Source organism: Eurypyga helias, unplaced genomic scaffold, assembly GCF_000690775.1.
Source record: "Eurypyga helias isolate BGI_N326 unplaced genomic scaffold, ASM69077v1 scaffold15966, whole genome shotgun sequence".
NCBI classification, from domain to species: Eukaryota; Metazoa; Chordata; class Aves; order Eurypygiformes; family Eurypygidae; genus Eurypyga; species Eurypyga helias.
In genome coordinates this window covers 26,282-50,115 of record NW_010256165.1, presented here as the reverse complement: position 1 = coordinate 50,115, position 23,834 = coordinate 26,282, and the positions used below count along the sequence as shown (strand labels likewise).

The 23,834-nt window shown below is 42.2% G+C and overlaps 1 protein-coding gene across 1 annotated transcript; it reads right to left on the bottom strand.

The window, feature by feature from the left end:
• Window positions 1-606: 606 nt before the first annotated feature.
• On the bottom strand, window positions 607-16,505 carry RGR (retinal G protein coupled receptor). The gene is made up of 7 exons (XM_010153579.1): window positions 16,337-16,505; window positions 13,282-13,438; window positions 11,926-12,047; window positions 4,267-4,420; window positions 3,568-3,685; window positions 1,869-1,982; window positions 607-950 (listed from the first exon to the last, which is right to left on the bottom strand). The coding sequence occupies exons 1-7, from the start codon at window positions 16,413-16,415 to the stop codon at window positions 807-809; spliced, it is 888 nt and encodes a 295-aa protein (XP_010151881.1). The 5' UTR covers window positions 16,416-16,505; the 3' UTR covers window positions 607-806.
• Between the last annotated feature and the right edge of the window lie 7,329 nt (window positions 16,506-23,834).

Sequence of the window (23,834 nt, the reverse complement as noted above, 5' to 3'; positions counted from 1 at the left end):
GGCATATGCAAAATTAATTTTCACTCTGATGACAGATTTAGAACAGCATCTGACCCATACCTCCTTTTAGTTTTTGTTTAGTGTTTGATAAAAAGGTCAATGTTTTTATGATGGACTGTGAGCTTGCTGATTGTCCTGTAAGCAGTAGCTGCAAAATCAGATGCAGTTTAGTGTGTGACAGAGCTGATTGTCACACACTAATTCATTAGAACAGGAGCCAAGCTAATATTCTGTACTGGGGTAAAATGCCCACTGAAATGTGCTTTTTATGGAATTAGGATGGCAGATTCATCATGGAAATTCAGGAACTCCCATTTTGGGCACATTGAAAATGTGTTGTTCAGATGTACAAGCTATTTATACAGACATGTGGTATAATACTGGATACTCCTTTAATCTTTTAGTAATCCAGACGTTACCATATGGACAAACTGCACAGATTGATTTGAGGATGCCTCACTGGATAAATGAATACCCTGCTTCAGTTAACTTGCTGAGCTTTTATGTTAGTGTATCAGGAAAAAACAAAATGCTTTCCAGCACATAGTTTATTTGCAGTGACATATAAAATGAGACTGATGACAATCAACACAGGTTAAAGGCAGCTTGTTTGACAAGCAGCTCATGATGGTTTGGTCAGTTATCGGGAGGGCTTTCCTTCAGTACTTCATTGCTTGTAGCCAATGCACGGCCTTTCCAATGTGGAACCATCTCTGCACGTACATATCAGAGAATGCACACTGTTTCCTCTACTGTTTTGCTTTCAGTGATGTACCTGCATTAATTTAGCTTAATGCTGCAATGGGTTATTTAGTCTTGTTATCAACCTCTGCTTTCTCAATCTTCTGTCCTGTGAGGAACTGCCATATTCCTCCTCTGTAGTTCTCATTCCCCAGGGCATATACAAAGGCATTCACTGTTGGTGCAGTCTTGGCAATAACGGCAGGAATCTGTCATAAGACACAACATTTATTAATAGAAAAATGCACTGAGGAGCCAATAGGCTGTTTTCAACCCAGGTTCAGTTTCCCTTTACCAAACAAATGCCTGTCTCCAATGGCAGTAACTTGCTACCCCTGGAGAGATGAGAGGTAAAAGCAATTTGGTCTGTTGGAGGCCCTTGCTCAGGAAATGATACTCTCCAGGAGAAAGAATTTGGATCAGCATTGCCCGAAACCGGGATATTTCTGCGGAGAGTGAATACAAACACTTAGGAGTGAGCCACGGATGTCTTTTGATGGATAAGTGGTTTGATATTTCTAGCATGTTTTATGTGGGATACTGAGTACCTAAGTACAGTAATGCATTTGGTGACCTGAAAGTGCGCTGATTTTTGGGGACTGAATGAAAGTTGAAAGGCTTGATGTGACGTTACTGAGTCCCAGAGGCTGATTCAGAGCCAAAACTCATAGAAAAAAGGGAAAAAATGAGGCAGCATAACCTTAAGACTGAGCAATTGCAGCTTCCCTGAGGGGAGAGAAGTATTAGAAAAATGAATGAGACAGTCTTTTCAAAATTGAAAATTTTGAGTTGGGACTTGATTCTGGGAAGGACACAACAAACTACAAACCATGAAGCAGTGCAGGCTACAGGCCTCTGACTGATGAATAATAAAAAAACCCAAAAAACCTGACTTCCTAAGTTGTTGCTTGATCAAAGCAGTAATACAATGCCTCTTATATTACCGTACTTAGCTGTTTTGCCTTAAAAGTGGTAGATGAACAGAATGGTTTGAGGAAACAATCCTATATGTTATAAACGTTATAACAAGTAAAGCCAAGTGTGAGTAAATTGGCATTGTTCCATTGGAATGGAGAGAGGAGAGTAAGGAGAACGTCATTGAATTCCCTCGTGTCCCATAGACGTACCATGCGGTATTTTGGCGAAATGAACATCACATTTTCAATTGCTGCGTAGAAGCATAAAAGGCAATAAGGACCCCAGCAAATGACCAGCGTCTTCAATGGCAAACCGGTATTAAACTGAAAAACAAGAGCAATAAATTCCTGTGTGTTTCACAACCCCACGCTACAACAAGCGGGTGGGACAGATCCTGCGAGGCTGAGGTCTGTGTTCAGTAGAGGAAAGGATCAGAGAGCAGGACGTGCCGTAGCACTGCTGCTGTGCTGTCGATGTGGGAGGTGTGCCCGTGTGTCGAGGGCTGCCTGTGCAGCCACCCCAAAGCCCTGCTCCCCGGGGCCGGGGTGTGTGTAGCAGTTTCTCCTGGGCAAGGTGACAAAACACCTCATGGCAGATCAGTTAAATGAGTGTCTGTGCTACGTGTAGAAGGTGCGGCCAGTAATTGCTGCCGAGGAGGGAAAGCAATGTGTGCATTTAAAAATGGGTAGAAGGGAATGATAGTTTGCTGACTTCTTAAAGTTTTGCAGACCAACTGTGAGAAACCCTTACTGTGGCAGTGCAACAGATGGGTGCAGTGGCATCTCATCTGTGTCATGGTAGTAGGGTTCTGGTGTCCTTCATGCTAGGACCTTATACCTGGTGTTCATGGCCAGCTGTTCCCAAGTATTCTATAAATACTAATGAACAGAGAAGTGAAAATTTCATCCTTAAATTTTCTGCATCAGAACTGGTCCGCACAGCTACAGAATATTGTAAGAAAGAAGTCACACGATATTGCATAAACTCAGTGAAAATAGAGGTAATAGACGTAATAATGAATGCTGAGATTTGCTCAAGGGTATTGCATAAACTCAGTGAAAGTAGAGGTAATAGACGTAATAACGAATGCTGAGATTTGCTCAAGAGATTTGTAGAGGGCACATGTATATATTCCGGACAGATACAAACCAGTCTGCCTGACAGTCTCTTTGCCTGTATAACATCCCCCTTGAGAATGGACTGCCTTTACTGAATGCAGGGATCAGGCTGTGCCCGCCAGTCACGTGTGTGGTGTGCCTCAGACTGTATAGCCTGCACCTAAGGAACCAACTCATATAATCACCACGTTACATTCCCATAAACCTGCCATGCCAGAGCAATTCCTTTGTTTCCAGCTCATAAAGATTTCTGAATTTCCTCAGCCAAGTGTAAACACGGCGTGTTTAGGAAGGCCCTTTTTCCCCCCGTGGGGTGCCTGCGTGTTTCCTTGCAGTTCTGGCTGACTTCCTCAGCGATAAGCTAAGAATCTGTAGCAAAGCAGGAAATAATGATCCTTCCTGAGCAAAGTTTCTCTGGATCAATATTGATATGCTATTAGCAAATATGCTGCATGCTGAGTGTTTGTTTTGTGGCTAGATTTGGGCTGGTGTAGGTGGAGGGGAATCCTCAGGGTCACGAGTGACTCCTGCTTCGATGGGGAACTGTCTGCAGCAGTAAGTTGGGGCAGATGTGGTTGTCTGATCAAATCTTGAAATCTCTAAAGATGGGGTTTCCATGAACTTTCTGGGTGGCCCATCCTGTGTTGTACTGCTCTCCTACTCAAGTAACACTGGGGAGGGGCTGGGCCAAAGCATCTGTGAAAGACGTTGGCTTTTTGAGGACTTTGTCTCTGTTGGATGCAGCCCTATTTTGGCAAGGCAGTTGCAGGGGCTGAGAAAGCTTTCTTACCTTATAGTTCCCACTTTTCTTGAACTTCTGGTGTATGGACTGATAGGCTGTCAGCATGATGAAGCCCGGGATCATGAAATTGAAAATGGACAGGGCAATAAGGAACGTGACATAGTTTCTGCAAAAGGTGAGGAGAGGGGGAGGAAAAAAAGGAAGCTGTTAATTTCTCTCTGGGCATCTTTGTAAAGTTGCTGTAAACATTCATTAACTTATGTGTTTAAACTTGCCAAAACCAGATTTGTCAACAGGTTTTAGGGAACGAATTTGTGGAAGGCTGGTTATATTGGGCCATGCCGTTGTGTGTGGGATGGATAGTACGGCAGAAAATCACAACAGGTGTTTCGTTTCTAAACCCAAGCATCCCTACTCAGACATCAGTGCTGGACTGCACAAAACCAAAACCATTCTAAGAGAGTTTCAGGTCCCGAACCCAGCAGTTTGTAGACGACCAAGGAGTAAGGGACCAGCAGAAACCTGAGCCTTTCCCACATGGAAAGCTGACTTCAGCTGTTCCTGCATGTCGCCATGCAAGTCAGGGTAGCCTTGCGTCGTGTGTGCCTTGCCCCAGCTGCTGAGGAGGGAGAGCTGTCCCGGCAACAATGGTGGGGGACAGCTGTGGGTTTTGGTGTGCTGTTGAGGCCACCCCGGGGGATGGCAGCCTCCACCCACCCTCCCGTGGGCGCTGGCCCTGGCCCTCACCTGTCCCCTTTGCTGTAGTCCAGGGTGCAGCAGGTTCGGAGGGGTTCGTAGTCATATTCCCCCCACCCCAGCAAGGGCATCACGGACCAGAAGGCAGCAAACAGCCACGCGAACACCATCATGGAGATGGCTGTGCTCCACTGCAGCTTGCTCCCTGTGGGAAGAGGAAAGGGGGTCTCCGTGTCCGGAATGAAACCATGGAGCAAAGCTGTCGGGCTCTGGGAAGCCAGAGCCAGGTGCCCTGGCCCTGGGGCCTCTGGCAAAACCAAGCAGATGTCTGGTTTGTAGTCTGAAGCTGAGCAGAGACTGGAGTAATCACGCTTGCATAACATTTGAGGGAAGCTTTTAGACTTGAGGAAACGGCAAATTGTACTTCCCTTTTGTGTGCTTCACTTGGATAGATGCTGCACTGCTGCCCAGCTTTGTACTGCACTGGGGATACAGCTGCTGTGACAAGCATTCTATTCCTGTGTTTGGGGACGCATTTAAAGATGCAGACGAGGCAGAGAGCAGAAGGCACAGGGCGATGTGATAGTGTTTGAAGAACTGAGGCCCCACTGCAGGCTGCGAGGCAGGTCAGAAAAATGATTGCATGGAGTCCCCAGCCCCTGCCTACTTCCTTCCTGCCCTGCCAGGCGTACAGGGCAAGCCTGGATATCAAATATACCCTGTTCTAAAAATACTGGTCATCAATATGTATGTGAATATATATATACACAACCTGACAACCGATCCTGTCTTAAAAATACTGCAGGTCAAATTATTTTGCCCTTAAGATTATTGCTTAGCCTAGAACAGGAAATGTGAAGCTCAGCATTAGTAATTTCTTTCTAATTTTATAAGAGAAATGTTCACTTGTGCCTATCTCCTCCAGTTCCATAAAATACCGTAGGAATAGGTCAATGGATGAAATGAAAGATTGGAAACTCCTAAAAACACAGGAAGTATTCCTTCATGGAGAAGGGAGGCAGGCTTCCCGGCCGCTGCAGGACATTTTGTTAGCCTTGCTGCTTGCGTGTAAAAAGGCCTGGATAATTTTGTTATTGAGGCTAACGTCTGTAATCATGCCCATGACGCCAGCTGCACCAGCAAGGAGCACGGTGACTTGGCCCACTATTCCTTTCTAATCAAATCTCCCATTAGGGAAAAGTAATGATGTAATTTTAACTGAGGTTGGGAACCAATCTTTCTGTTCGCCCGTACCAGCAGTGTTATGACAGCAGGACAGGAAGATTCAGGCCAATTCCAACCTTTCTCAGGAAGGTGAAGGACTGGAGGTGAGGTGAATGGGGTTTGGCCCTGCTATGGGATCAGACGTGGCTGACCTGTGGGGGCCACGCAGGCTGGAGAGCCCCATAAGGCAGCAGCTCCAGGAGGAACTACATACTCTACAGAAGCTAATTTGTATTGTACCATCCCTGTTTCCTTTAAAGAAGGATAATAAAGTAGGTGTGTTAGGAAAAAGGCCAGAGGTAGAATCAGCCCTATAAAAGGACAATTTCACTATCTTCCAGAGTTTCTTTAGGGAGAAGAATTAGAATTTGAATTGCAGTAAAAATCAACTTGGAAAAAATTGGTGCAGGTGTTCAAAAATTAGTTATGGGGCAAGATAGGTATACACATTGCAATTTAAATATCAAGGAAAACCAAAATCCTTATTATTAAACACTATGTTTCAATATGATAGACAAAAAAACCTATTGATTTTTTTAGTAATTTAAAACATTATTTTTAATAATTAGTAATGAAAAATTACTAATAACTATCTTTTGTATGATTCCTACATAGATGATATACTGTGGCTGCAAAGGCTCAAATACTGCTTTTCAGCACTGATATAATATGGCTCTAGAATGACATAGATTAAAATAAAGGAATAGTTTCTGATTCGTGGGACTAGAGATATCAGTCAAGCTTTTTAGTAACTTGTAATTATTCTTAACCTCCCAGTCCAAAGAATCAATGTAGCCCAAGCTACATCTTTCAGAACTGCATCCTATTTAGGTATATGCTCAAACAAGCATGTTAGAGTTGTTACTCATCCAAAGTTTCCATTTCCATTTGTGTTCTACATAGCGGTTCTTGTAGCTTGGCTTTACGCAACTGTAACTTGAAATTCAATCAGGACAAAGCCTATTACACAAGCTGCCAGGTTTGGTTTGTGTTTTACCTATTCTAGCAACTTTTAAAAGTCATTATCAAAAGGAGCTGCACTGAAACCTGGATCTGAATTGTGTTTCTTTTAAACCAAGCTCATGCCAGAAGTAGCTTTATTGCTTTGGGAATGCAATTTCCTAAATGGTAAGCCCTACTGATATTCTGAAAAAACAAACTAAATCTTGGGGTCTTTTTCCTGTTTCTCAGCAAGTCCTATGAAACAGTTGATACCAAGTATAAAAGGAGAGAATCGGAACTTACAGAATTAAATATTTCCTTCTGGATTCGGCCTTTTGCAAAATGAGCATAATGGTGAAAATAGTCCTAGTGAAATCGGCTGCCTGTTGACACTCCAGAAGACATTTAATGACACATCAGAAGTAGCTAAAAATGTTTAAATGTAAAATTAAACAAACTTGATATTATCTAAGTTTTACTCTTGTACTTTCCATACAAGAACAGTGAAAGAATCATGCTCTGTTAACATTGCAAAAATGTCCTCTGAGAGGGCTGACAGCAAGAGAGCAAGCAGAGAGCAGTTCAGTTGCTTTTGTGCAGAGCAGGACATTGCTTTAACTTAAATGCCTTTTTTGACCTATTAAAACTTAATGTAATAGCCATGTAGGTCCTAATTCAGTTAAATCTGTATGTATGGAGTTCAGCATATGCTTAAGGATATAATTCCTAATTAGGACCCAGTGCTGGCAATTTGGTCCTATTAAGTCTAATTGCTCTTATGCTCTCTCTTTCTCTCCTTGAAAAGCAAGAGGGAAACTTCTCTTTTCCATACAGGGAAATACTAATTTTAAATTAGTATTAGGGGTTTTTAAATGGCTTCTGTAATTGCTTTGGAACGGAAGGAGGTCACTCTCATAAACAAAAAATCCGTCATTGTTTGAGATCACAATGTTAGTAATCTTCGAAAGCTGAAATTTTAGGAAGAGCTAGCTGGAGCATGGAACAATCCTTTCGATTATGCTGGCCAGTTTTTACTGACATAATCATGCACTAATACTCCATCTTTAGTCCGTGGGGACATCTATGAATTTAGATTTTTTGAAGGTTTATAAATTGGTCAAACAATTGGCTGATTTTTCACAAAAAGAGTAAGCAATAAGTCTCTGATACAGTGTCCACCTTTCAACTAGTCGTCAGGCTGGTGTTTTCATTAGAAAAAGCTCTTTAAGATAACCTAATAAAGGTTATTTTACTCCATAATTTTTGGCTGTAATTCTCCATGATCATAAAGCTGTCTTGGCGATTACCTCCTGCTTCAGTGAAAATGCAAGATCTGTATAAACATTGGCATTTTGTCAGGGAAAACTGATGCGGGTGCAAGACTAGATGAAGGGAGCGTGGCAGGGTGGCTGCAGTAAGGGTGACAGGAGGTAAGGACATGCTCCTAATTTGACAGAGCTGACAGCTGCAACTGGAGCAAATGGTGGTTTGCTAATCTTTGAATACTGATTTAACAACCTAGATTTCCTTGAATGTTAAGGATTAGACAAAACTCACTGCAATTCCACTTGAAATTGAATGCTGTTGTGAAATCCCTGCTGATTTTGTTCGTCTTTTCTCCTGTAATATTGAGAAAAGAACTGACATAAACTGCTTAAGGTTTTCCATTTCCCCCTAATTCTTAAAAGCAAGTGTAAAATCTAGATTTTATTTTTATTTCCTTTTACAACTGTAACTGTATGCCATGGTTATGAAAGGAAAACAACTGACCAGGACCCTTCCCCTCTCCATAACCTGCTGATGGCAGCATGTTACCCTCTCACCAAAATGAACCGTGCATTGGATGGAAATGCCTTCAGCAAAGATGTCTCCGTCGTAGGTGGCTGCCTGCTTTCAGATCACCAATCCCCTGGGCTGTCCACCACCTGCCCTCTGCCCACCTGATCCCAGGTCCAGTGAGACCTCCCAGGCTGCTGCTTCCTTCCTCCCTTGCTGTGTTAAGAACATAATTCAGGACGTTTTCCTCATTTGAATGGCCAGGGAGGGAGAACAAACAATGTCTATCTTGGCATAAAATGTCATCATCTGTCCTGAAAGCTTGGGTGTTGATGGGCAGCTTCCTCAGTTTGTCCTTTCCTTCTTCACTGTCAGGCACTAACATAAAACTGCTTCTGTTTTCTGCTTTTCCCCCCAATGATCACATTTTGAAATACAATAATCTGCTTTCCCATCTTGCTAGTGATTGACACTCAAACCGTTGACTCCCCTGTCTTTTCTCCTCTTGTTGCATACTTTTTGGTTACAGATTTCTGAAGTTCTCTCCTCCTTACTGTGAAATCTCATAGGCCCCAAAGCCACATTAGGGGATGAAAAGAGGGTTGAGTTGCCCAGCATGGTTTTCTGGTGGAAGAGTAAAATGACTTGAAAGTCTAGCTTCTCTGTCACGTTAGGTGGTCATGCTATTTTCATCCATTTGCCGATCAGTATCAACCTGTCTTTGATAAGTGACACGACTAGTCATCAATACGTTTTAAAGGCTAGAACTTTGCACTGAGGGTTGTACTGACTTCCAAATTTAAAAACTTGGTTAATTTTCAGGATGTTGGTGTACATATTTGTGTTGTTAGCATCCAGAATGGCTGAAAAGCCCCATTTTTCTTTCATCATAGTAATCTTTCACATTCTCATCAGCTGTTTCTTCCTCAGAAATGTGGATAGTAGATAATCAAGTGTCAAGCTGAGGAATGCCACAACAAAGGTTTTCTCGGAAACTGTTAGGACATAACAAAAACATTGGGGATGATGTAAGAGTGTCTGGAAGGAGTACCAGTTCCCAGGAAAATGAAGATAAAAGGTTGATAGCTTTGTTTTTTAGGCAAAGGTATTTTGTACCTTCTGTACAGGCATGCAACTTGCACCAGTGTCAACAGGAGTTTAATGTATGGATTGAGAACACAGTATAGCCTGTAGGCTTGCTATATTGGATCTACGGAATATGACTTAATCTTCCTCGCAATCAGCATGTGAAGGATGAAACTAGAAGTGGCTGGTGTTACTGGAATAGCCACAGAATGTGAGCTTTTTAGATCTTCTGGGTTTTGGTTTTTGTTTTGTTGTTCAGAACTTTCAGTAATAACAGCAAAGTTTGGCCATCAGTACGCAACAATTTGAGCAAAGTGAAGAAGTTTGTGCCCCTAGGGTCTCTCTGTCGGCGCTCCTAATGTAGTGTGCCCTTGACTGGAGGAGCGCATGACATGAAAGCATTAAAGTCAATGTTGCAGAGAGTAAAATGTCTTTCCAAGGATATGCTTATTTTCAAGCTGTCTCTCTTGTAAAATACAGATGCTACTCTTCTAGCTCCAAACACATTTCAATGTCCAAAGGGTGTTGGTATGGATTTGGTTTACAGCCTGCATTATCTGGGGCCTTTGTCTGGACATAAAGGGAAAAAAAAAATTTCCTTGCCTGAGCTGAATTCTTGACAAAAGTTGCAGAACAAAATGTTGGCAACCTTTCCAACCCCTATGGGATCATCCGATAGAACATGTTCGCCGTGTGCTCTGGGTGTGTTTTCCCACTTGCTGCTTTAATCACATGGAGGCCATGCCTGAAGGGCTGCGTGGATGTGAATGGCAGAGGGGATGGAAGCGCTGCAGCTCAGCAGTTTCTTCCCCAGTCAACTTCTACACTTTTGTTCAGAAAATATTTTGTGAAGCACTCTGAGCAACGTGTGCTTTAACACAAGAAAAGGAGGGCTGCGTTTTTCTATCAACATTGCCAAAGGGACACATTTTTGAGGGGGAAGGGTGCGGTCATGTGTGGTGGTCTGGACTCCTCACTCCTCTGGAGAGGGCCTGGCTTTAACAGGAAACATGAAAGCTGTAGATCTGCATGAGAGGACCTCATCCAGTTGTCCCAGGTGGCAGAGCTTCCACACAGCTGCCAAAAAGGCCAAATAGTGCAGAATAGGGCATTTCTAGCATTACGAAGTGATAAGATATCCTTTCAGAATGTTTGTATTTCATATAGTGCCTTCGTCCCGTTTCCTAATGAGGGCCATGAGGTTGTACACCCTGTTTGTCACTCAGTCCTTTCCTAATAACTTTTGAAAACATTGGCTGCTTAGAGGTAAACTGGAGAGGGAAGTGGGGACTGACAGGTACTAAGTTGCTGCATTCACCATGAGAAGTGTTGTGTGGGGAGAGGTGAGGCCCTGGAAAGCACCCATAGAGCAGTCAGCACTATGTCAGGTCTGTCTCAGACAAAAGCAAACATCATCCCTGTGTACCATATTCACAAGGAAGGTTTTGCCAGTTCCAATGCTCAGAAGGCTGCTAGTTTGTTTTACTGCAGATGATAATGCCCCTTGCTGTGCTTCCCCACTTCTGTGCTGAGAGAATACAGCTATTCCCCCGTTCTCCCATCCACAATGGTGGCTGACAATACAGTTATTCCCCTGGTTTCCCATCCGCAGCACAAATCCTAGCAGTCTCTGCAGACACCAAATCAAACTCAGCCCCCTAACTCAGCAGAAATTGCTGCTCACATTACATGAATGCACAAATCCAGTATTGCCAGATTTTGGAATGTAGTTCTGTAATAAAATACAGAGCATCTCTATCTCCCTAAATCCATATATTTGACAATCCTGTCAATCTCTCTCACCTAAATCAAAAATAGGCTTCTGAACGTCCACAAAAAATAGGTAGATTTCTTTTCCTGGGTTGATCTCCCTGTGAATTAGATTACCACTAAATCCAGCTAAGGTCTCAGAGCTAGTTAACAACTAAATTGCAAGAAAACCCAAAAACTGCCCTTCACCATGAGAAGAAAAATAACGTATTCCTCATCAGTACTTAAAAGTAGCTCTGCCTCTTTTATTGAAACTTGCACGTAGTTTGCTCCTTGCTTAGAAATAAAGGCACTGAGTTCCAGTCTTCATAAGGGGGCCTGGAAATGTAGCACAGACCCCACAAATGTCTCCAGCACCCCAAAGTGCCTGTGTGTCACATCACGGGGCTGCAGAGCTCTGCCCGATCGTGCCCCTGCAGAAGTGCCTTGCTGTGGGCTGTGTTCCAGCTGCTGTCTCTGCAGAGGCAGCTCTCTAACTACACCAAATTTGTCTGTAATTAGTAAACTCTGTAGGGGCATGAAGATCTGTTCGGTACACAGCAGGGTGCTGGATGGAAGCCCAAGGTACGTAGATTTCTTTTTTTTTTTTTCAGTATGAGGAGTTGGGGATTTTGTTTAGGGTGGTGAAGATTACTTATGGAGAAGGTGAAAGCGTGGCAAGAGAGTCAGGAGCTGGATGTGACCTGGAAGAGGAAATATCTCTTGTAGGTGGTTGGTTAGTGCATCCTTTATGGGAAGAGCTCATTTGGAGAGATTGTTTGTATTTGCACCATCTCTACTGTGTAAGATAAACATACGTTCACATATGATATGCAGATAATAAATATGTGCTTGCTTTGGTTCTCTGAAATCTAAGCAAGCTGCCTCACAGCAGGGTCAGGGTAAGGCTGCTAGGTAAATTGTAGCCCTTACTTGTACAGTAGTGATGATACCGGTCCCAGGCGACTGCAGCGCTGGAGCTAATGCTGGCCAGTGCTGTCAAGAAGCCCTGGAATCCATGAATTTGACAGCCGTCAGAGCCGTAGGGCCAGTATCTGTCAACAAACAAGAAACATGTTAAGAAAATGATGGAAAAAAGGTGAAGACATGTTTGGAAGTTGCATTAACGGAGAGGATAAAATGATAGCCTTTGCATGTGCTTTCTAAGTCCAAGAAACATTGTGAAAGCTGTTTCTCTGGTTGCCTTTAGGTATTTGGTAGGGTTTCTCTTGCTGTGGTGTGTGATATAGAACAAAAGCTATTTTTACTCTTAACATGGAGAAAAAATAACCCTGCATTTATGTGTTGGAATTTTTTTTTTTCATTTGAAATTTACATTTTTCAAATGGGACTTCTAGGGAGGCTGGGAAACTTCTTTTCCCATTTAAAGGAAAAGATCCTGCAGTTGTTAAAACAAATGTAATTCTGATATATTGACCTTAGCCTTGGAGCTCCAGTTCAGTAAAAGCATCTTTGTTGACTTCAGTGAGGCATAAGTGTTTGAAACAAGAGTGACCTATACAGAAGGTAAAAGTGTTGAATAAGGAAGGCCTCATTGGAGCTTATTATTGACCTGTTAATTTGAAAAAATGTTTTCATATCCATTAAGAGAGAAAGAAATTATCACATTCTGGCTTGACGTGTATTTCTATTCTCTATTAAAAGTGTTTCCAGGGTTTAGAAATATATTTAAAAAAAAAAAAATCATCAGCTATTTTATAGGATGGTGGAGGGTTTTGTCAGTGTGGTTTGCTTGTGATTTGTTTGTTGTAATTATCCACTGAAATACTTGATAATGTTTCAGTCCTCTGATTAAATGATTGCCATGTGTGAAAATGTGGGAACCCAAATATTTACTGATGTGAACTCCTTGCTAACAGATCTGCGTTTTCATTTTCAACAAACTTCTCAAATGAGTGTGTTAGTGGAAAGGGTCATAGCAAAACAGAAGAACTTGCAGATAAATTTGGGATCACATGAAAATGTACTAATATTTTGATACTCAAGTAATTTCTACAATAATTGCTTGTAAAGCTGTTTGGTTAAACGTCTTCTATAATCAGCCTAATAGTCTGTCAGTGATTATACGCAATAAAGTCTGCTTTTAACTTTCCTGGTAGAACTATATAGAGTTTGTTTGCTGTTTCAGATTGAGAGAATCTGGTTTAAGAGGTTGGTGAAAATGGTACGCTAGAAAGAGAGTAATTTAACTAATTTGACCTCTTAGAACTTCAGTTGTTAATTTTCACGCAGTTCTTCTGAGCATCTTTTAGGAAAAAGAAGATATACCTTAGGAAGCTGGAAAAGGCAGCGACGAATGCATTGATGCAGATCCCGCAGTCGGCTAGTGCGATGCTGAGAACCAGCAGGTTGCTGGGTGTTCGGAGTTCTTTGATTTTTCGGAAAGAAACAATTGTCAAGCCATTCAGACAGAAACCAAGCAGGGCTGAAATACAGAATTGTTTGGTGTGATTCAGCTGCAAATGGAAAATATCTACAATGATACTACTGTTTTCTTTAATGAGAGAACAACTACTGAGGAAACCTGTGCACAGGGAATACCTGTAGTGGTCACAGTCTTCACGTTATAAAGACTTTCAGGAGAGGAGTCACAGGCAACAGCTGAAGCCAATGCTTCAGACTGCATCAGGGACATGGCCACTTATTCAGAGCACAAGTAGTTTAATCTTGTTTTTAATTCTGCCTTTTCTTCTAATAGAGAAACCTGGTTGCCATGCTCCATCCAGGAGCACAGGGGTCAGAGGATGCAGCTTCAGAGGGCCTGACAGCTGGCACATGCGTGCTGCTGGCACACACCTCTCCAGACCTGTTTTTGGGTAGACAGATGGGTTGTGTCTAATAGCAACTGTAACATTCTTTTGTGTTTAACAATAGATATCCCTCAGCAGTTTTTCAGTCAGCCTGCCTCACTTTGGGCTTCTGTCTAAAGTTAACCAGGACAGTGCTTGAATCACACCAGCTCAATCTTATTACTGCCCTTCGTCAATAGACTATACATGGAAAAGAATAATCTAATTATAAAAAGAAGTCACTGAAAGATTTAAGAAAAATAAGTTAATGTTGGTCCTCACAGAGGACCACCCAAACAACCCCAGCTATTCACCCAGCACAGAGCTGTGCCACCCTGAAACCCATTCTTTCCTGGTTTAAACTCAAGCTTTGTCCTTTAATGTCCTTTTCAAGATTACCTGAATTATTTTAGCTCTGATAAGGCTCAGACTCAACAGCTCATGTCTAAGTCTCAGTTAGATGAGACACAATACACCTTTTTCTGTGTGCTGTTCTTGGAAAGAGAAATGATGTAGTGCAGAAAAAACCCCATACCCCCTATTCCTGTAGTGTAGTTACTTATGCTCATTGTCTTAATTCTGCAGTTACATAAGACGGATGATTTTGTCTAGTCAGAAATCCTGCTCCTACCTTAATTGAATTAATGGCTGACGGTATAACCATAGTAACAGCTGATGTGTATCTTCCATCACACAACATAGAATATTTGCAGGAGGAATGTTTGGAGCTATTTGAGATCTGCTGTTCTTATTTCTTCCCTGCCATCTTATCTCCCACCCATAGGGTAAAGCTGCTGCCAACTCTCCCAGATGCAGTCAAGCCTTTAGGAGAGGTATGTTGTGACCATATTTAGAGTAGACCTGAAGAGTTATTACTGTATCAACTTTTTCTGTCTTTCCTCTGTTTTTAGAAGCTTTGGGCTTCACCCCACTGTGCTTTCTTGAAGGCCAGCAAATGCAAACTTCCTAATTTAAAAAAAAATTGCACTGAGTTTTCATTTTTAGAACAGCAAATTTGTCCAGTTAATAAAGTGATTGCAAGGTTTTCCTCTTCCCCAGCACTTTTTTGTGACCTGCACTTAGAAGCTGCAGCAAAAAAGGAGATCTTCATTGCCTTTCTCTGAAGAGTCTCTGAGAAAGTGAATTAATCTTTAATTATTTAGTTGGATGTTCTAGGTCAGATGACAAAGATAAAGTATTACCCAATCTGCTGGGCACACTCTGCCTAAAACCTTATGGAAAATACTTGTGTCCAGTTAAACGTAAGTGTGTTAGAGCACATCTAGTCTCAAGTGAAGGTTACCAGCCGATACTTTGCTTGGACTTCAACAAGTGCAGGTCCCCAGCAGGCACAGCCCCCTGGGCACAGCTGGGTGGTGGCAGGGCCATGGTATCACTGCTGTTCCTTGGCAGGACCCCAGCTGTCAGGCTCTGCCAGCACCCGACAGTGTCCCTGTCCCCCTGCCCCTTCTCACCCCTCAATAACAAAGTGCCAAGTCATGCCAGGACCTGCTAGGCCCAGCAGCTGGATTAAGGGTTGCTGGCCAGGGTTAGCCCTCAACACTGTTTAGGCAGCAGCTTGCCCCTGGGCCAGTAGTAGAAGCTTTTTCTTCTTTCTCTTCCTTGAAAGCGTTTGTGACGCAGCTCTTCAGCTTTCCTTTGCAGTCAGACATGATGCTGCTGGCCTGCAAGGAGAGGGCAAGCATCCTTCCTTCTCCCATGGTCCACATTCATGGGATGAGCTGATGAGCATTTATCCCATTCTGATAATGCTTACAGATCCTCCTCCTCTGCTGTTGGGCCCCACAATCCCTGCATCCCCAGCCGAGCAGCACTGTGCAGGAATGGGGTTCCAGGCCCCGACTGGGATGCAGCTCAGAACAGCCGCCAGTGACCGACACTGAAACAATCCTAGCTACAAGCCTGTCCGTCACTAGCTGTCAGGTAGATGCAAATTCACAGTTTTGTTGCAGTCTCTCAAAGTGACATGAGCCTTAAGAAAAGCCCACACTGGCTAAATTAGGTAAATATGGTCTCGTACCTCAAATTTTGCTTCTTAACACTGAGAGCGCTTTTGAATCTCATGCCCATATATTTCTGTTTTGTTACTTTTACCCAGCAGCCATTAACTGCACCGCTACCAATGCAATCTGGATGTATGCTAATAGTTAACGGGCTATTTTGGACCTCTCATCTGTGATTATAAGATGACCATCGCAGCCCACAAATCAAGCAGCCCAATTTTACTGAGACATCATCAATCATTTCAACATCCTTCCCCTGAGGAGGATAAAATTGCCTTTAAAAATCAACAACAAAATCTGCATCCCAAGTTCTTGATAAGAAAGCTGTCGCAGGTACTTCCCCACCACAGGGCAGCTACGTATACAGAGATCTTCATTGCAAACAGCTTGCAGCTCACTGCCGTGGTCTGGGTCAGAGTACCACAAATTCTACTCTTTGCTTCAATTCTCCCTCCTTCTCCAACCTGGGGAAAAAATCTTATTGCTACTGAGGTCCCGCACCGAGCTTACCTTCTACGAGCAGGGCAGTGCCGATGGCAAACACCTCTAACTCAGTGAAGCCTTCAGGGAGAGGGTATGCGGTGACCATACTTGCGCGAAAAATGCCAACAGATTTAACCTCTGCCCTCTCCTGTAGCTGTAGGGCTGCCTTTTCTCCCGATCCCCCTTCTTCCACTGGCCCAAGGCTTCTTAAAGGAACAGCTCACGTGCAGACACATGCTCGTTATTATATAAAAGCTTTGGGGTTTTTACTGCACCACTACAATCCCTGCAAGAATGTTATTAATGATGGGACTAGCACCAACCCGCACTCCCCCTTCCCCGGCAAATCGTATTTCAAACACCAGCAAAATGAAAGCATTCATTGCAATTACAACAAGTTCTTTGTAGAGACAAGATTAAGAACCTTGTCCAGTTAATTCTGCAACACTGGAAAAGAATTAAAAGTTGTGGAACGAAGGAAACATGTAATATCTAATTGGGGAGTGACCTGAAAAACAAAGGGGCACTCATTGAGCTAGTAATTAGGGGAAAAGTATGAACCAAGAATTTCTGCAGCATATAGGTCTTCCCCTTGCGCCTTTTTTTAGAAACTGGGCAGTGTATTTTTCTGGTGATGGCTGTTCTGTATATTAATGTGTCTCCTCTTCATAACTGAGGCTGAAATTAAGGCTGGCACAGCCTGATTGAAGGCAAACACTTACAAATCACTGGTTTTGGGCCCCAGACATACAAGGACGTACGTGAGTTGCCCAGCGGTGGATGCTCACAGGAATTCCCTTACTGCCCTTTTGGAGATGTTTGAAGGCTGGGGTCCTGGTGTAGTGTGGCTCTGGAGTATGTGCAACGTGCAGCTTGTCCAGCCTTCAGATCCTTAACTGCTGCCGACTTCCCACCACGAGCAAACCACACGATGGATCCAAGATGTGCATGAGCCCTTGTCATTTCCCAGCACAGTCAACCATTTTCCTTTCATTTCGTGTACTAGTGATTGATTGATTAACTCTTTGGGAATTTGAATGCCTGGATCCTGCAGAATGAAAGACAGCAGCTTTCAGTGAAACAAATGGATGTTTTTTAGCTCTGCAACAATTATTTACGTAATTTTCAATGCCTGTCCCTTAAAAATGAGCAACTTCTCAATGTTCAAACTACATTTAGAGTAGCAATAGCTACGATAGGTTTGTTTTCTTCTAATAGTACCTGATTCCACCCTTTTTAGTGCATTTTTTTCCTTTTTCTTCACTTCTCATTCCTTACTACTTTTCTACCTTAACAGCAAGGTGCCACTAGCATGGTAGTTGCTACTTTGACATGTAACTTTCTTCATCATCATAATTGTACTGCGAAATGGGAGCAAGAAGGGAGCTGAAGCACAAGGGATGTTGTCTTCCCCCAGTTCAGGCCCCACACTGGGCTGGCCTGGCTCTTCGTTGATCGATATGTCAGGCAGAGTGAATCTGGTTCAGATGCATCCAGAGCTTGTTCCCGGTTCTCCTGACTACACAGTGGAGGTGCATTCAGAGTCTACACATGCAGGTGCACAGTCAGAGGTCTTGGTTGAAGACAGAGGTGGATTTTTTTCAGTTTTCCTGAAATTTGGGCTTACAGGCTCTGATGCCCAGGAGAACTGATTGGAGCTTCAAGGTTGTGAAGCCATTTTGCTGTGTTTTGTGATCTCTGGCATTCAATTTACAGCTGTTTTTGATGTAGGTAATTGCCTTGATGGATGTGCTCTTGGATTTTGAAGTAGGATTCAGGAGGGCATATTTGTTAGGCTATACAGATGTTTGGTTTAAGCAGAGCAAAAATTACATTGCACCACATAAATCCATCGTTATGTTTGTCTTTCACTCACCTACATGTCTTGATGACAAAGAAGGTGACAGCCCTGCCTCCTAGCAGGGAAAATGACTGATCTAAGCCTGTGTTTTAATAGCGATCCATTGTGTGTTCATGCAAAAAATTAGTGCTCGATCTTGTAAATGTGCTGTAAATCTTTCTAGTGTGATAGTTTTGAAAATAGATGGCTCATTGCAATGCTTGTCAACACAAAGCTGCATGGTTCTTCTAGACTAGGGGTAAAGGACATGGATATTGTGTAGATTGCCCTCATGTGGGCTGCCAGGTGCTGGTGGTCACCTGCCACTGTACATTGCCCTCACTCCCAAGCAAACCTCCAAAATGTGTTACACTGCTGGTAATTTTTGTGGTGTGTATTAAAGCCTGTGGTGCAAACAGCTCATTCCAAAACCATTTTTTCCATGAAAGTATGCTACTACCCCAACCCCTTTAGATTTAGCAGTTCTTTATTAGAATGAATATTGCAAACTTGTTGGTTGTTTTTCTTCAAGTGTCTTAAAAAGTTCCATGTCTAAAATTGATGCTGAGTCTAATAACACAAGTCAGTCACAGCCAAGCTTTCCAGTGGCGGTTGAGTGTCTGACTCAAGTGCAATTGGTATTAATAGAAACTTTATGCATCAGGCTCTTGATACCTATTTTTGATGCTGTGTTAAGCTGACTTTCTAATAGTTCATTGGGATAGTATGGGATGTTGTATGGTCCAATATGGCTTCTAAATTCAGTTAGTTATGAAGGCTTTTTCTTCAATGAAAGAAGAGGTATACATAGGGAATAAATCATTGAGTTTGACTGAATCTACTAACGATAGCTCTTTTTCCAGTTGGTAAAACAAAGCTGCATTTATTTCCTTTCCCTCATTTTTACGTAAGACATAACCTCACATCACACATCCCTGTGAACTCAGTGAAAACATGCAACAAATAACAGGTTTGTCGGAGACATTTATTAACACCTTGTATTTTGAAGATTTTAGTGATCCCTTTCTACTTTATGCACTCTTTCGATATGTACTTGCTGCTTCCAAATTCATGGGAAAAATTCTTTCACTCAACCTGATGTTATCTTGCAACTTCATATTTTGAATTCCCACTGATCTCCTCTCTGCATCAATAAAACATCCTTTTCATTTTACTCTCTCACTTAAGAATACTTCACTGATTCCTAATCTGTTTGCGAGGAACACACAAAAAAAAGATCTGATAGTTTCTTGCCAGACATCCCCATGGATTTCTTAAGACTGTATGGATTTGGTGGGAGCATATTAATCTCTGTAAAATATGTATTGGTACAAGCACAACAAAAAAAGGTGCACTACAAAGATAACAGAGCGCTCATGCAGACTGAATTTTCCCCCAGCAATCAATGCAGATTACTGACATACTTTTTTATATTCACAGCAAGAACTTTGCTAAATTGATGCATTGTTATTCTTCTGCCTTCCTAATCCTTTCTTCTGATTCAGGTTTAGCCAAATTGTCTTTGACTTTTTATATTGAAAAACACCTTTAAATGACAAACTGCAGCATTTTGGCTGAGCGGGCTGGGAATACAGCCCCATAGGACTTCTGTTTGATATCTCAGAAATGAGTGGTAATCTTGGTCCCCATGGGAAATGCTTCTCATCAGGGAAAGGAAACCAGAAAACATGTTATCTGAAGACCTTCTAGTTGCCGTTGTGTAAATTTGTTTTGATTTGGAAGCAGTGATTGGGAATACACCCCAGACTTTAAGCAGGCACCTGGCGTTGGCCACGAGAGGGATGATGCAGGGGACGAGCCCACAGAGCAGCATGTGGACAGGCATCAGCTCTCTGGACAAGCCTGTGGCCTCCTAATAACTGTTCTCAACAGTTTGGCAGTCTAACATGCTTTTCAATGTTAAGGAGCAGTCCAATTATTTGTACCAGAATGTAAAAGATTTGGGGCTTTCCACTTCTTTTGAAGCTTGAAGTTAACTACAGTCCTTGCCTGCCCTTCCCTTCTTTAGGCTTCTTTCTTCTCCTGAAGGCTCCTATGGAAATCGGACCAAATATAAATTGTTTATAATAGATGTATCATCACCTGTGAATTAATCGGGGCTTTCCCCTAAATTTCCATAAAACAGATGTTACTGTTTTTTTAAAGATTGGCTAGTTGGTTTAGTTTCTGTTATCCAATCCTTTGAGCTCAGTGTAATAAACAATTTCTTCAAGCTGAGTTGCCTTTTACAATAGAAGGCAACGAGACTTGTAAAACCTACATTACGTTATCTCACAAAACCAAATTAATCATGATGAAGGCAAAGCCTTCAGTTGTGCTTTTGTTGTCATCTCTAATGTGAGAATGTTGGTGAATTATTGTTTGTTTTGTTGCTAGCTAATGAAGGAGGAGAGTTTTCATAATGTGCCATTTCAAAATGATAGTTCCAGGCTCTCTTATTCAGCCTCCAGTTACTTTAGTCCTGGTAATTTTTTTCTTTTTACAAGAAAAAAAAATTCCAATCAACTCACGAATAGAATCTTTAGTAGGCAGAATCTCACCATAAAGTGGAAGTCTTGATTAGGAAATTGCTTTTCAGACAGACAAAATATATGAACCGTAAGTTACATCGGGATCTTCTAGGTAACCTACCATGTTGAAATAAGAGACAATGCCCAGGAAACAAATTATTTTGGTTGTGTTCCTCCAGTGAAATGAAGTAACCTGCCAAACACTTTATATGTGACACTGAAGGAAATATAAATGGTGATTTTAAAACTTTAATAGATGTATTTACTTAATAAGGTAGAAATGCCTGGAGTTGTTGAAGTTAAAATACAGGCATCAAGGAGTAAATTGTCAAGAAAACAAGAGAAGCTTTGTATTTTTTTTTTTCCAATATACTGGTAAGAGAGCCTAATGTTCATTATGATGGATGAATAAACTCTCCCCAGATGACAGGACCTTCTGAAGACCTTGGACACTCCTTCGCTTCTGTGGGAATTCCTTAGGGAAAGCCCTCACCAATACTTCACCTCCTCATACATTTCCTGCAGGCTGCAACACAAGCGCTACCTCCTGCTTTTGCCTTTGGAGCTTTAGCCTCCCCTGTGTTTTTTTCTGGTCCGAGTGGGACTCTAGGACTGCTTTTGCCCTAGCAAAGATCCTCTGAAGTTTATTGATTTTCTCTGAAAATGGGTCTGTGTGGGTACTGTGTCTGCAGGCAGATGAGTCAGAGAAGTCCGTGCTTAGAGGAAGCTCCTGATTATTGTAGGTTTCCCGCATCTTCCCAAGTTTCTTTCTCACACTTATCTTGGTAAGGATAGGTCATCAAAATTAGGCCAGTTATGTACCTTCAAGGGTTGAACAAATGAAGGATGTGTCTTAAAGCAAATCGGAACTAAAGCATGGCACTTTTCCTTTTGCCCTTTTGTGGGTCAGTAGGATGGTTGTGGGTGTGAGAGGCTACCTGATGCACGCCCTGATTTTCTGCTGTTACCTCCCCAAACTCCCCCTCTCTCATTTCAGAAGAGTTCATATTTGGAAAAAAAAACGTATGTAACAAAGCATTTAGTCCAAGAACAATCAGAATAAAATTAAGAATAGTTGCACAGGCAATGTAATTCTCCTATTATCACCCTACCACATGCATACATAAATATATATATATTTATACATCGCATAACTTAGATATTAGATTGAGAGGAGCTTATTGCTCTGAGAAAAATAACATTAAGAAAATAGCATACCCCAGGGCTAAATCTTTCTTTTCCCCTTTCTTCCTACCTTTTCTTCCTTCTGCAGTTTTCTTCTCTCTCTCTTATTTTTTTTTTTTTTAAATTATTTTTCTTGATTCCTGTGTGTAGGACTTGACTTGCAGCTTCCAAGAGGTTTACTAGAACTGCCACAAGGGCATGTACTTGGCCTGCAAAATCCTGAGGCTGTAGGCAGGTAAGTCAGAAGAGGAAAGCTGGTGATTATCAGCCTGGAAAGAGGGCAGAGGGTTGCTATGTAAAACATTATGCTCCATCTGCATTCAGGAGCCAGATAAACAGTGCTGGACGTTCAATTCTTCTTGCATGCCTGAGGAAGCAAAATGAAACAGGCACTGTTTCCTAAGCAGAGGTGACTCTGCGGGGCTTAGACTAATACTATTAAGGTCAAATCAGAAAAGGTTGGTTCAGTCAGCAATATTACTGCATGACCCCCTCTGTCATGCAGCTAAGGATGCTAAGCCCAAAATTAGCTGATTTTGTTTAACTGTAGGAACCTTACTGGATTTTAGGGGAAGAAGGTAGAATAGAGAAGAGGGGCCAGGAATATAAACCCCAAAAAGTTTTACCCATTTAAAATACATCAGATATGATTGTGGTGTGTCCAGTCATCAAAATGCACTACTGTGGACTGGTATGTGGCTGTGACATCTCAAAGAATAGTATATTTTTCTGTGAGAATGATGCTGCTGGACCATATGTTTATGCTGTTCTAGGTGTATGTTTTAGTAACTCTGAGTGTGTGCATATGTGTACAGACACATAAATACTTCTCCAGTCTTACTGTGTATTTGGTTTCTTTTTTTAAAAGCCTTGTAACAGTTCCCTTCTAGCTACTATCCTGATCAGAAATCAGACAACAGCTTATGACTAGCAGAGCATAAGTGTTGATTTTTCTATTTGTGATAAGGTAAGTTTTAATTCTAGATGTTTATATATATATATTTATGTACCAGTCAATGATACTTTTTTCTTTCCCTAAACTTTGTCACATGTTCTTTAGCTGTGGTTCATTAGAGATACAGGTGGTAGACCTCTTGGGCATTGTTTTGGTATAAATGTCAAATAGTGAGTACTTTGTGAACCATACATTCTAGCAGTGAGAATTTTCTGCAATGCTTCTCTTCTCCTCCTCTTCCTTACCCCTCTCCCCCCACCTCCCCTACAACCAGCTGTAACGTCAAGAGAGTTGGCACAGCAGAGAGCTGATAGATGACTATAGCATGTATGAGTGATATTTGTATTGAGCTTTAAAGGTCTTTCGGTGTGTGTAACAAAAACAGTCAGAAACATCATTATCCTTGAAAAGGTTTGCTCCGTGCAGCTGGAGTTTTTCATGTTTGTGTGATTTTTTTGACATTACCTTGGTGGATGTTTTTATGATAGTTAAAGCATTTACTGACATGTAATTATACATATTTTCTGTGCATTTATGGCTTGTAGGGGGAAACATCATCCAGCTTCCATCTAGTTGGCAACACAAGTTGACCCTCTCGTTAGTGTGTGACTAATAGCCTCAGACAGGTTTGCAGAGGGCTTTTAAGAAAGAGAGAGTTCATCTGCTGTTTTCCCTCTGCAGAGAACTTTACAGAGTTTGTCCCAGGGAATTTTGCTCTGGGGTCCTGTATGTCTGACCCCAGTGGCGTTTGCCTGTCCCTGTGGGACCTTTGGAGAAGAGGAGTAGAAGAGCCGTGCCTGTGGTGGCTGGCCCACTTCTCCCCTAAGGCGAGGTAAGAGTTAGTGTCACTTTGCCCACCCCAGGGCCAAACTTGGCTTACTGGTTACTGAGAGGATCCACAGGTCCTGGGTACGATAGAGTCGTGGACAGCCATCACTTTTTAAGTTTGTGTCAGTCTTGACGAGGCCTGCCTAGGTCCGTGAGCCAGAAGGGATGAGGAGGGAGAGATGAGGT